At 37.1% G+C, this 13,543-nt stretch overlaps 1 protein-coding gene across 1 annotated transcript; it reads left to right on the top strand.

The window, feature by feature from the left end:
* Positions 1–392: 392 nt before the first annotated feature.
* LOC127542778 (BRCA1-A complex subunit Abraxas 1-like) lies at positions 393–13,319 on the top strand. Its single transcript, XM_051968593.1, has 6 exons — positions 393–479; positions 4,957–5,029; positions 9,298–9,334; positions 10,814–10,880; positions 12,374–12,567; positions 13,196–13,319. Exons 1-6 carry the CDS (start codon positions 393–395, stop codon positions 13,317–13,319), a joined length of 582 nt encoding a protein of 193 aa, XP_051824553.1.
* Positions 13,320–13,543: the final 224 nt, after the last annotated feature.

Here is a 13,543-nt window from a genome sequence, read left to right as displayed (position 1 = left end):
CCAGGCAGCCCCCACAACCAGTCCCTCATGGTCACCAATTTCTTTGAACAATAGGGATTGCACATAGCAGGCCTCTGTATCTCACCAAGTGGTTCTGCAAAGCAGATCAGGTGACCAAGGGAAAGTGTTCTGGATTGCTTTAAGCCCGGGGGGGGGGGGGGGGGGGGGGGGGGGGGGGGGGCCTTAAAAGTGGCCCAGCAGTTCAAAGGGAGCCGGCAGGGGGCGCTGCAGACTCCACACTGCCTCCACCTACAGAGGGCGCTCAAGACTCGGCGCCATTTTTGGTTTTCCCACTGGGCCTGCGTGATCCGGCCTCTCCCCGGAAGAGAAGAAAGAGGGAGTGGAGCGCTCGGGGCATGTGGACGCCCTAGACCCGGAGCAGAAAAGGCAACATGGCGTGTGAGGAGATTTCGGCCACACTCTCGGGCGTCATGCTTAGCACCCTTGCTCTTCAGCATCTTAACTCCAACTTGGACACGGTGAGGCCATAAGGACTCAAGGCCACGGCTGAGGAGCAAGGGCTGAGGAGGGGAGGATGCGAAGCGGGGTGGGGCGGACTGGCCCAGCCCAGTTCAGGTGCCCTCCTGGGCCCAGGTTTTCTCCTTGCTTAATGAGGCCTTATCATTTGCTGGCCTCAAGCTGTTGAGGGCCTGAAGGGTCGTCCACGGCTGTGGGATCATGTGAGGTTAGCGCTCCAGGCTTGCTCCGGGGTTGGGGGATCCTTCTCTGGACATATAGCTATGGGCAGCCAGGCTTTAACCCCACAAAGAAGGTCAGGCCCCTGAGCGGAACCAGTTCTGGGCGGTGTGGAAACCTCACCTTAATGGACCGAGTTTGGGTGCCTTTTTGAGTATGCTGTCCCATTCCCAGTCCCAGTGTCATGCCCGTGGCATGTAGGTTGGCAAGGGTGGCTTCCCGCCATCTCTGGCCCACTGAGTCAGCCGGCTCTGCTCTGTCCTAAATTTTTCGAACACCTCCTCCCCATCTCTCCTGAGGCAAGGGAAGCAGGGTGGAGACCAGAAGGGATGGCCTGGATGTGGCCCTGAGTGGTGTGAAGGGCCATTTCCCACACCCATTCCAGTCCTTTGGCATCCATCCACACTTGTCTTCCCTGTCCCTCAGACTACTACATGCCCTATAACTTGTTCTAACCCCCCCACCCAGGACCAGCACCCCACTTTTTCACATGCTGACCCTGACCCCGAGCTGTAGACTTTTCTGTCCTTTGGGGGCATCTTTGGGGTAGGCCTGGAATGGCATCTCTTGATACCTGGGGGTTCCCACTTTAGTGACTGGAGCAGGCTTCAAAATTCCTCCAGGATAGTGGACCAAGCTGGCCCCAGTAGTAAGATGCAAGTTTACCCATTTTCCTGAAGCCCATCAGTGTTTCTTCTTGCGCCCAATGACTTTTCCCCTAGCCTTTCAAAATAAAGTATCTGAAAATTCCATTTGTCCCCCTTAGAGGTGCTGATTCTTGGAAGCAGGCCAGAACACTGAAAATCAGACATATTGAATATTTCTTGGCCAGCATATCATGCTTTGCAAAAGTTCTGACTATTCTTTGGGTAGAGGGAGGGATTGGATGTGAAATGAAAAAAATAAATGCTAATAAATAAAACAGCAATTTAGTAGTATTGTGAAACACTGGATCTTTTATAAGGGTGAAAAATTGTAGACTTTCATAAACATTTATTTTACATTTTTAGGTGTATGCATACTTCCCTAATCAACACACACACACACACAATCACAAATATATATATATATATATATATATATATATATATACACACACATATATATATATATATATATAATTTTGAAAAAACGTTTAACTCATTTAAAATAATTGGCTCCTATTCTGCCCTTTAGACAACACATTTCTCCTTATATCACCATCTCTTTCATCAATCCAGATGCATTAATTTTCTAAAATACTGACTTAATCCTATTATACCCCACTTCTCCTCCTGCTATTTATGTCAAGGGCATCACTATCCTTCCATTCAACCCAGGTTTGAAACTTAAGAACATTCAATCTTTGACTATTTACTCTTTTTCACCTCCCAAATCTGATAGTATGCCAAGTATTGTCAGTGATAGTGTGGATGTAGAAATGATATCCATCCACTTAATTATAATGACCAACTGTAATTGACCCAGGAGAACAAGTTCTTCCCAATAAAGAGTGGTGATAGGGTCAGGGGCTAGGAGTTTGGAATGTTGTGTATGCTATTGCTAAATCAGTTGAATTTGGGTCACTTTTTCTTTATTAAAAAAAAAAAAACTCACTGGGGAGGTGAGCAAGAAAAGGCATGGATGGAAATAACTGAAATATAAAATGCTCTTCACTGCTCAGCTCAAATACTACCTCCTACGTGAGGCTTTTCTTAAACCCCAATGCCCCAGTTTTAGTTTCCTTTTCTTTACCCTTTAAAGACACGAACTAATTTTTTTTAACTTTATATAACTTTTTAACTTTTTTTTAAGTTTTTTTTAAAGTTTTTAACTTTAACATATACAAAGTATGTACTTAATATATTGATCGATGTGCCTCAACAATCTCCAGGAAACCCTCATTACCCAGAGAATACAGTTGAAACTCTTTGGGGGTTCAGGTTTCTCCATGCTTTAGGCTCACCTTGCCCATGTTCTAGGAACTTTCCTCTCTAGCCAATCTAGGTATGGTACTATCTCCTAAACCTACATACTCATTCCTGATTCTAAAACATAACACAACCAGCAATGTCCTTTTCCTCATTAGACTGTGATCTCCTTGAGAGCAGAGATTGGTTTTCTTTACTTTTCTTTGCTCTTAGCACCATGCCCCCACATAGTAAGTATGTGATTTCATGAATTTGATACAGGGATAAATACTAATTGATTGACTAAACCCTACCATTAGGGTACAATTTATGGTCTGATTTCATGAAATGAACATGAAGAGCTTACTGTGTGCAAGCACTGTGCCATAAAAAGGAAAACCAGTTAATATTGATTACTTTGGTTTGTTTTTAGTTTGTAAAGTTAAACTACCTTCTTCAGGAAAAGCTAGCTCTAATAGCTAAGCCAGATCACGTAGATAGTCTCTTAAGTCTGTGTTAACTACAGAACTAGTAAATAACTAAATCAAAAAAAAAAAAAAAAACTTTTTCATTTAGTACAGATAATTTAGAATAAGGCATACATCTTTGTAGGGATAAAATGATTATACAGGAGTCTAAGACTTTTAACTAAGTTCCCTTTTCTGGCACATGGAGAAAGGAGATGTGGTATTGACTGAAGGTTGTGGTTTTCCTTCCTTTCTTAATGGAAAATTTTTTTCTTTAGGTAAAGTTTAAGTATAAGTTGAATAATGTAATTTTCTAAGGTTAGCAGATGGAAAATGGGGATGGAACAGGTGTGTGTGAGGGAACTCCTAACTACACACTAAAAGTTTCTCTTTTCAGTAAGTTTTCTGATTAGAAAAAGAAATCACCTGTAGGGCAAGAACTTCTGGAATTTTCTCACTTTTTGGGTAAAGAAGGCCTAGGAAAAAGCAAACTAGTCAGATGATCTGTTTTGTCCAACTGAATTATATTCAAAATAAGTTTCCTATTTATAGGCCCCTTTGTCACTAATTACTTGCTAGGTTTGCTTTTAAATCATTTTCACTCAGAAACTTTTTATCTCAAGGTAATTTTCTGTTTCAGTTAATTAATCTTAACAGTTAGGTGGTAGATAATTACAAAAATTAGGAAAATGCCTCTTTAAAGAATTTACATTCTAGGGGGTTACAGCAACTCAACAGAAATAAATAAAAGGTGATTTGAAGAGGAGGAAGAAAATGCTGATGACTAGAGGATTCAAGAAAGAGTTCACAAAGGAAGTGGGCCATACTAAGCATTCAAAAGGGCATAAAAATAATAGCTTGTTCACTGGCACCAAGGTGAGAAGTAGAACCTTAAGCTCAGGAAACTGAGAGTAGGCCATTTAGGCTGCTATGTAAATGTATAGCATATCCATCTGGAAAATTAGCATGGAGCCAGACTGGAGGCTTTTAAACTCCAAATTGAGTTGGTATTTTATTTTTGTGGCTATGGAAAACCTTTGGGGATTTTTGGGCAAGAATTAGCATGATTAGACTTTCATTGGGGAAGATTATTTTGGTAGCAGTAGAAATAGATTGGGGAAGAAAAGGAGAAAAAAACCAGGAAGTTCATTAGGTTATGAAACTGTTCAGGTAAGTAGGTAATAGAGATGCAAAGTAGAGTAAGGACAAAGTGTGTGTGTGTGTGGGGGAAGAGTAAGGTAGGAAAGACTGGTTGAGATAAATGAAAAGAGTGGCCAATGAAATAAAAACTTAAGGAGTATCAGGAAAAGTCATTGATCTCCAGTTTTCAAACTTGGCCTTGAAACAGAAAAAAAAATAATTCTGGAAAAAGAATATATATATATTCTGTTCATGAATCAACTGAAGATGATACTTTGACCATGGAGGTAAAGATCACAGAAATTAGAAGGCTAAGGACAGAACTTTGGGGTACCCTCTTGGTTAGGAGACAAGAGATTGATGATAATTCCCCCTAAATATAGTCTGTACTAATCTCCCCCCATCACAATTTTGCTAGTATTTAACTGTACCATTTATTTTGCCATACATTCTTCACCTGATACCTAAAGCTTGCCTTCTCTCCAACTATCCCAAAGTGAGTCGCTTTTTGGGGGGAACTGACAGTTGGGGCTAAATGACTTGCCTAGGGTCACAACTAGTGTTAAGTGTCCGAGGCCTCATTTGAATTTGGGTCCTCCTGACTCCAAGGTGCTATCCAGCTTGCCATCTAGCATACTGAGGTGCTCTTTTGTATCCTCTTTAGTACCCAGCATATTGTACATACTCAGGTTTGGAATGAAGTTATGAGTAAAGACATGGTAAAAGATGGTTTCATATATAGCCTGTTTTTTCTATCCCTCTAGGAAGGTTTTCTGCTTGGGGAAGTGACAGAGGCAGACTCTCAATTGAGTGATGCTCAAGTTTTGCGTACAATTGGTAAGTCTGTATTATGTATTCACTGTGTGTCCAGTCAGCATGTGTTCTTGTAAAATATTTTTTAAATAACCTAAAAAAAATTTTTTAATGGAGATTGCAGATAAAATAAATATACTTCCTATTCCTCATCTAAAAGTATCATACAGCCTGGATAAAGTAAGAAAAAACTGAGGACAGAGGAACAGAATTAATAATGAAAAGTCTTAGAGACAGAGTTTCTGGGTAATTAATAATCAATTTATTAATTCTACTAGCAAATAATAAAGTGAAGTCGGTGGTTTCTTTCAAAACCAAAGACTGGGAATGGAGGTCCTTGGATATTTTAAAGACCTTTGGAAAATGGCATGTCTGTGAGGGTGAAAACCAACTCTGGCTAACAATTAATGAGAAAAAAGTTTTACAATGAGAGATAGGGTTTTTCTAATAAGGTGCTGGGGGGAAGTGACTTTGATCATAATAGAGTTCTTAGATATTCTGCCCCCAACATCTGTACAAGAGAATCTATTCTCCAGCCACTTGAATTTGAGCACTTGTGGGGTTACAGTAAGATGATTTGGGTGGAGGAAATTGGGGGCTGGGTCAAAAATGTCCTTTGAATGAGCAAGCAGAGAACCTTTGGGTTCCATATACAAAATTAGTTGTGAGTATAACAAAATAATCATTTTCTCAGTATGTTATGCATTCTGTAGTCCATTTAAGTAGAATGTATTTGTCTATCTTTCTTCTAGACTTTATTGTAATGCTGATGAATTTTGGGGATTTATTTTATATTCTGTAACTTTGCCAAAGTTATTAGTGGTTTCAATTAATTTCTTAGTTGATTTCCTATTATTTAAGTAAATCATCCCATGATAGGAAAAAGCAGTAATTGTGTTTGCTTTTTGACAGTGCTTATTCTCTCACTTTCATTTCCCTGTCTGTTTGCTGTAGTTAACACTTCTAGCACTGTATCAGAGAACTTCTTTGATTTACCCCCAGTTTTATAAGAAAGGACTTAAGCTTATCCTTATTACATATAATGCTAGCTCTTTATTTAGATGGATATTACCCATAGTAAGGTAAGGTAAAATCTATTTATTCCTATTTCTTGAGTTTTTTGACAAGAACATATGGATATTTTATCTTGTCAAAAAGCTTTTCTCTTGTATCGATAATAGTCCTATGATTCATTCTTGTCCTTCTTGTTCTAGTTATTTATATTGATAATTTTGACCCAGCTCTGCAGTTATTGTAACCCAATATGTTACTGTGGTCATGTTTTATTTAAAAATTTTGTGTCTCTATTCTTATGATATAATTTTCTTTCTTTGTTCTAACTCTTCCTTGTTGAGATGGGAAAATTGTATTTGAATCATATAAGGAATTTTAAAAGACACTTTCTTTTTCTCATTTGTTTTACAATTTACATAATATTCAAATTAATTATTCTTCAGATTTGGTGGAATTTGCTTTTAAATCTCTCTGGTCATTCAGGGTTTTTTCCTGTTTCATTTATGTTAATTTCTTCTTCTAAAATGGGTCGTTATGGTCTGAGCCAACCCTAAAGAACAGTGGGTCCAGGAATATGTGGCTGATCTCTCAGCAGGAACAGTCTGAGGGAAGATGAAAGCCTTGGTATCCATCCATAGGACAAATAGAAATGGGCCTAAAAATAAAACAGTCTAGGACTTATTAGAAAAAATAAAAAATAATAAAGATGGGTAGTTTAGGTATTCTTTTTACTTGTTATATTTGAGCTCTTCATACTTTTTGATATATTCATCCATTTCCTTTCAGTAATTTTGTTGGGAGTGATAAATGTGATCAAAAAAGGAAACTTCAAAGTATCAAGAGTCTTATCAGATCAGTTACCTCTGAAAAGACTCACCAATAGAGGATCTTCAAGGCTTTCTATTCATATAATTTATATCCCTTAAAATAGTACAGACATTATTACTTAATGCAAAACAGACAAAGATTAACAAATTTCTTACAATTGCTATTTCATGTTACCTTACTGATGCAAAGTGAAATATTTGGGGTATAATATTTTTGAGGATTTTAAATAGCTATTGTACTCTCTTCCAGTTCTATTTTCTGATCCTTTTCCTTTTCAGTGATATAGTGACATAGTACCTGAGCTTCTGTTGCTGTGATAAAACAACAAATAAGAGTCTCATCACTGATGTTACTCATGCTATTCAATGAGACTCCTAGTAATTTTAAGTACTTCTTTGCTAAAATAAAATATGGTTATGTAAGAGTTCAAAAAATGTTATTTGAGGAGAAAAAATGGCAGGTAACTGGATGAAAAGGTTTTCTAGCAATTTATTTCTTTGTCAGTTTATTTAAAATTCTTTGGAATTTTTGAAATTGGTAATTTGTTTTCCTTTTCAATCAAATCAGCACATGGTTTGTTTCTTCCCCTCAACCCCAAAGAAAACAAAACTAGCACCTAGGTTTGTTTATTAATCCATTTTTTTCATTCAATTTTGTTAATCTTTTATTCTGACTTTCCGGTTTTCCATTTTGGTGTTTAATTCAAAGTTTTAAATTTAATTGTTTTTCTTGAAAATAAAATATTGTCTCAGTTCTCTTCAAGACTAAACCCATTAGAAAGTTCGTTCTCTCCTTCTCTCTCTCTCTCTCTTCTCTCTCTCTCTCTCTCTCTCTCTCTCTCTCTCCCCTTTTCTCTCTGTATCTATTTTTCATTTTTCTGTTTGTATTTCAGAATTTCTATCCAACCTATCATTTCTACATGAAAGTTTGGTAATGCTGTATTCCATTAAAATTCCATTCTGCCACCTGTCCTGACCTCCCTTGCACCAGTTGTATTATGCTCAGTAAAGTGCCTAAGGATTTAATCTAATGATTTTTGAATGATTTTATGACAAAACCTGGTTTTCCTAGTGCCCAAGAAGGGCCCACTTTCCTTACTCCTTAATTTGAAGTTGTTTAACTTGTGTTCAGGCCTCTTGTTTTGTGTGCACGGAATTGTAGCAAAGGAGGTAGCCATTACATTAGAGATAGTGCACCATGTCTTTGCAATTAGACTTGGCTAACGTTCAAAGATGGAAGCTATTTGGAGAACATGAGGCCATGGATTATTGTGGCTTATTTTTATACTTCACCTAAAAAGAAATGGCACGTGGTAGTTTCCTAATAAAATAAATATAAGATTAGTTATCATTTCCAAAACACTTAAAGATTTACAAAGCTCTTCCCAAAAATCCTGTGAAAGTCTGTAGTGCAATCATCAGATTTTTTTTTTTTTTTGAAAATTTGGAAGCCAAGTCATGATCAGACAGCTATTAAGTAACCGATTTGGGACTAAATGCAGAGTTTTCTAATTCTAAGTACAGCCTCATCCTATCACATAAGTTCTCATAAATGTATGTCTAAGGAGATGATCACGTGTATAATTGGCTCATTTATACTCCTACTCCCTTTCCTAGACGTGATTTGGCTTTTGATGTGGAAATAAGGTAGCTTAACTTTTTAGATATTTCTTGTTTTGTTGTTGTTGTTTTGTTTTTTCTATCCAAATAGTTAACCTCAACTGACTTGGAAAATAGATGCAGGAGAAAGAATTTAAAAATTATTGGTGTACATGAAAGTCATGATCAAAAAAAGATCCTGGATCTCATCTTTCAAGAAATTGTCAAAGAAAACTGTCCTCATATTCTAGAACCAGAGGGTAAAATAGAAATCAAAAGAATCCAAATAGTTAACCTCTGCTTTAGTGAAAAACAATTAATAGTTCTATTGTGGGGTCCAAACTGGTGATTTGATAAGTTTAGGGGCATTCCTCCTGTGAGGAAATTCCCTCTGCTAATTTAAGTCAGCCAAGATTTTTGGTGTATCTGGAGTTGAATGAATTGCCAAGAATCATGTAAGAAAAATGTATTGAGGTGGGACCTGAACCTAAGTTGTATAGACTGTGGTAGCAGTCATGTGTACTGTGCCAGGCATCCATACATCTAAATTTATGCAATTTATTCCTTAGAATATATCTGTTCTTTTTAGTTATAAAAATAGTTCCTAAGCATCAACACATTCCTAGGATTTATTAACTATTAAGCAACCACAGGATATAGGTATAGAAAATATATAAAAGCCTTCCCTAAAAATAGCAGCTGCTTCACCAAACTATGAAATTGGAGTGAAAACATCTTGAAATTCAGTGAAAATATAACAGGCTAAGATTATGCCTTTGGGAAAGTATTTGTAATTATTAATGTTAAGAATTTTAATTCAATTAATACAAAATACTCATTTTTTCCTTTCAGTCATACAAAGATACATTACATCCATTCAGCTTTTCAGGTAAGTATTAATTGCCATATGTGAGAAATTCTGACCAATAATTTGTGATTGTATTATATCAAGCAAGCAATCATTTGTTAAGCACCTACTATATGCTGAGCATTGCACTAAGCACAAGAGTTATAAAGATTTTTTAATTACATCCCCTGCCTTTAAGAAGTTTACCAACAATCTTATAATGCAAAGGCTTTTTCCTAATTATCTGAAATGTTAATTCATTTATTCATTCAACTTGAATATTCATATTTCCTAGTTGCTACATTTTTCTAGAGTTTCACATTTACCTTTTGAGACCCTCCAGAATCTGCTAATTTGCTCAGGAAGCAGAGAGCAGGACAGCGTTCCTGGCTTGGGGAGACAGCCAGTGAAAGTGCCTGGAGTTGGCAGATGGAGTGTTTTATTCAAAGAACGACAAGGAGACCAGTGCCATTGGACTAAAGGGTTGTGTGTGTGTGTGTGTGTGTGTGTACACGTGCGTGTACTAGGGAGGGGAAGTAATGTAAAGATGCTGTGTCAGGTAAAAGAAGTCAAGAAAGGCAGACCTGGAGGTAAGTAAGCTATGAAAGGCTTTCAACTCTAAACAGACCATTTTCTAGTTGATCCTAGAGGTCATGGAGAGTAGAGAGGCTAAGAAGGTCAGGCCTGAGTTTAAAGAGCTATGTTTGTTTAGTTGGAAATGTCGAACATTCTACTATAAGTCCTACTTTACGTAATTACCATAAATTGCTCTAGCAAGGCATAGAATGAACTTATTTGCTGTTTTGTATGAAGAAAGAGCTTTTTATCTCTTTAGTTCAGTCATCAGGAGCTGTTGTTCTTCAGCACTTGATCAGTAGCAGTTCAGATATTCTACTCTGCTAACAACAACAAGGCTCCAGACACCAAACAAAAGCAGAAACGATACACACAGTAATAGCAAAAGTCTAAAAAACAACAAATGAAATTGAACATTAATCATAATGGCCGAGCTTGCCTCAAGAAATGAGAAGCTGTCTCCACTGACTCTCTCTTGCAGAAGTGGTGGATTATGGTTATTAAAAGCTACATGTGCTCTCAGATTCAGTTGATATATTAGTTTTGTTGAATTGGCATTTTCCCCCTTTATTTATGTTTGGTTGCCAGAGATGATTTGCTGTGGGTGATAGGGAAATAAAAAGAATGTGATGTAAAAAATAAGTTATGAAAAATAATTTTTCAAATATGGCAACTTTTTGATGTGATTTTTAAAGAAAAGAATAATAATTTTATAGACAGAAATAAGTGCCTTTAATAGAAACTTTTTAGAAGACTCCTTGTGTATATTCTAGGGCTCATTTGCCACATGGTAGGGTTCAAGCCTGTTGACTTTTTCCTGTGTAACTGGCACGTTGTTGCTTTGCATTGAGGTACTTTGGTTACACTAGTGAGAATGTGATACTGACTGAGGGTTTTATTTGTTAAAGGATCTGATTGAAATATATTTTCATCTTGTCTTTTTAGCTTTTATAATTCATCTGGTGAAATCAATGAGCAGGCACTGGAGAAGATCATACTGGGCTGTGAAAAGGTATTGGGACTTGCTCCACCTTGGTGCCTCACTCCCTTAATTCTGTCCTTGTTGACTTCTGACATTAGTTTTGTACATATGGCTTCATATTACATATCATCTCTTTTCACATTTTCCTCCAAAGTAGAATGAAGGGCTGAAAGGCAGTCCAGTCAGGGCTCCAGGGCCTGGAGTCTGTGGGCAATTAAGTCTTTGAGCTTTTCTAAGCTTGTTCCCTCATCTGTATGTCAAATGGAGATAAATGTTGTATCTTAAAGGATCTTAATGAGGAAAGGCCTCTGCAAACTCTTGAGTTGACAGGCCCTTTATCACAGAATTTGGGAGTTAGGTTAGAACTTACAGGGTATTCTAGACCTGAAGGATTCCACTAGGGGGAGAGCCCTGATCCAGAGCCAGAGGACCTGCTCCAACCCTTCCTCTTGGGCCAATCACTTCACCTCCCTGAGTCTCATTTTCCTCACTTCCAAAAAAAGGAGTTTGGGCTGCATGGCTTCTGAAAGAGAGCCATTGAGTACTTGTCAAGATTTTGCTTAAATACCTCAAGAGAGGGAAATGACACTCACCCTTATTTAATAACTCAGCCTCACAAGGAAACCCATTCCACTTTTGAGTAGCTTTCATTGTTAGGAATTTTTTATTCTTCCCTCCATCAACTTAAAACTGATGCTCCTAGTTCTGTCCTTGGAGACTAAGCAGAGCAAATCTGATCCTGTCTCCACAGGTGACTGTGTCCATGTGCCCATCTCACCTTCTTCTGGATAAAGATCCTAAGTTTCTTTAGCTGATCCTTAGATAGCATGAACTTAGATGACCCTTTATCATAGTGGCTGTCCTATATTCGGTAGCTTATCGGTGACCTTTCCTAAAATATCCCAGAACAGAACACTGTTTTTCTTATCTGATCAGAATAGAGTGTCTTACCTTTCTGCTTCAAAAAGTGTATATGAAGAAATATTTTTTGGTTAACTGTAGGGACTTTGTTAAATCGCAGACAGTTTTACCTTTCAACTCAGTTGCATTAATCCCATTAAAAAAAAATGATCTTATTATGAATTAAGCATTTGTTACAGATAAAAAGCCAGAGAGAGTTTCTGTAAAATGAATAAACAATTCATTAATTAGATTAGCAAATAATAAATTGATTGTCAGTAGTCTCTCTTGGGGAAAATGAAAGATAAAAACCATGGAGATTGCTGAATGCTCAAATATTGAAATACTTTTGGAATCAGTGAGTAATTAAGGAGAGTAGAAAGTGGGGATAGACATTTTAATGAAGAAGTTGGCTTCAGCTTCTCCTACTTGACTTGATCAGCTGCCTCCAAAGGAATCCATCTCCATCTAGACTACAGTATAAAATGCATATATAAATCCTTGAACTTGTCAACATATGTTGATCATTATTTTTGAATATTTTATTATTTACTTTTTGTCTCACTGTGATAGTACAATTTTAAATAATAGGGACGTTTAAGTTTGATTTTTCTTCCCCTTAGAACGTGATTGGATGGTACAAATCCAGACATAATTCTGACCCAATGATTACCTTTCGAGAGAAGGTTCTTCACAAAAATTTACAACAGCATCTTTCAAATCAGGGACTCGTTTTTCTCTTACTAACATCAAGCACAGTCACAAAAAGCTGCTCCACTCATAGATTTGATTATGCATTACATAGACTTCAGGAAGGGTGAGTATTAGCACCTAACTGGAATAGCTAGTAAACAGACTTCAGCGTGTGTTTTTTCAGTGGTGCTTAAATATTTTATACAGATGTTTAAGTCATATAACAGCTTTTGATACATGGGTTTATGTGATATGAGCCTTTCCCTATTCTATCTGAATTTCCCTGAATATAGTGGTCATAATGATCCCTGGTACCAGTAAGAGGATTATCATATATCTCCTGTTCATGATATGAATAATAGTACTTCCTCATGTTATATAGATGCTTTCTCCACAAAGCTTAGAAACTGTTGCCAAAAATGCATTGATGTGATAGTAGTTTTTTTTTTAAGTAATGGATAATAACTTAAGCCAAAAATATTAGCTATACCTAATTATAGTTGTATTCCATTTTAGGTGAGTTGATTCTTGTAAAGTTAACAAAAGTGTCAAAATAATTGACAGCATTGTAGATAAATGTAACTGCTTATAAATTGGATCGGTTTTAGAAGAACAGTTATTTTGGACAAGTAATAAAGGGTACTTGTCTATTTCACGTCTGTAGGGTTGTATATTAATGAATGAAATTGAAGATAATAGAACATTGACTAATTTTTAACCTTGCTTTAAATTCGTATTAAAAATGTTTGTAGACTTTTCCATAACGTACCTTTAGTGGTGGTCAACTTGGCTACGTCAGAACAGCAGACATATAATACTATGCCAGCTTCTTGTAGATCTGCTGGCTTTCTCCGAACCATCCACACATACAGGTAAGATAGTTCTTCAATCACAAACTCCTCTCCTTACTTATTTGCAATTGTGTTGTTCAGTTGTGTTTTCAATTGCACCCAACACTGTGAATCCATTTGGGGTTTTTTTGGCCAAGATACTGGAGCAGTTTGCCTTTTTTGTGTGTGTGTGTGTGTGTGTGTGTGTGTGTGTGTATGTGTGTGTGTGTGTCCAGCTCATTTCATAGGTGAGAAAATTCTGACAAACTG

The sequence above is a fragment of the Antechinus flavipes genome, chromosome X (genome assembly GCF_016432865.1).
Source record: "Antechinus flavipes isolate AdamAnt ecotype Samford, QLD, Australia chromosome X, AdamAnt_v2, whole genome shotgun sequence".
NCBI classification, from domain to species: domain Eukaryota; kingdom Metazoa; phylum Chordata; class Mammalia; order Dasyuromorphia; family Dasyuridae; genus Antechinus; species Antechinus flavipes.
The sequence above is the reverse complement of the archived record's forward strand: the minus strand, read 5'-3'. Positions and strand labels throughout refer to the sequence as shown.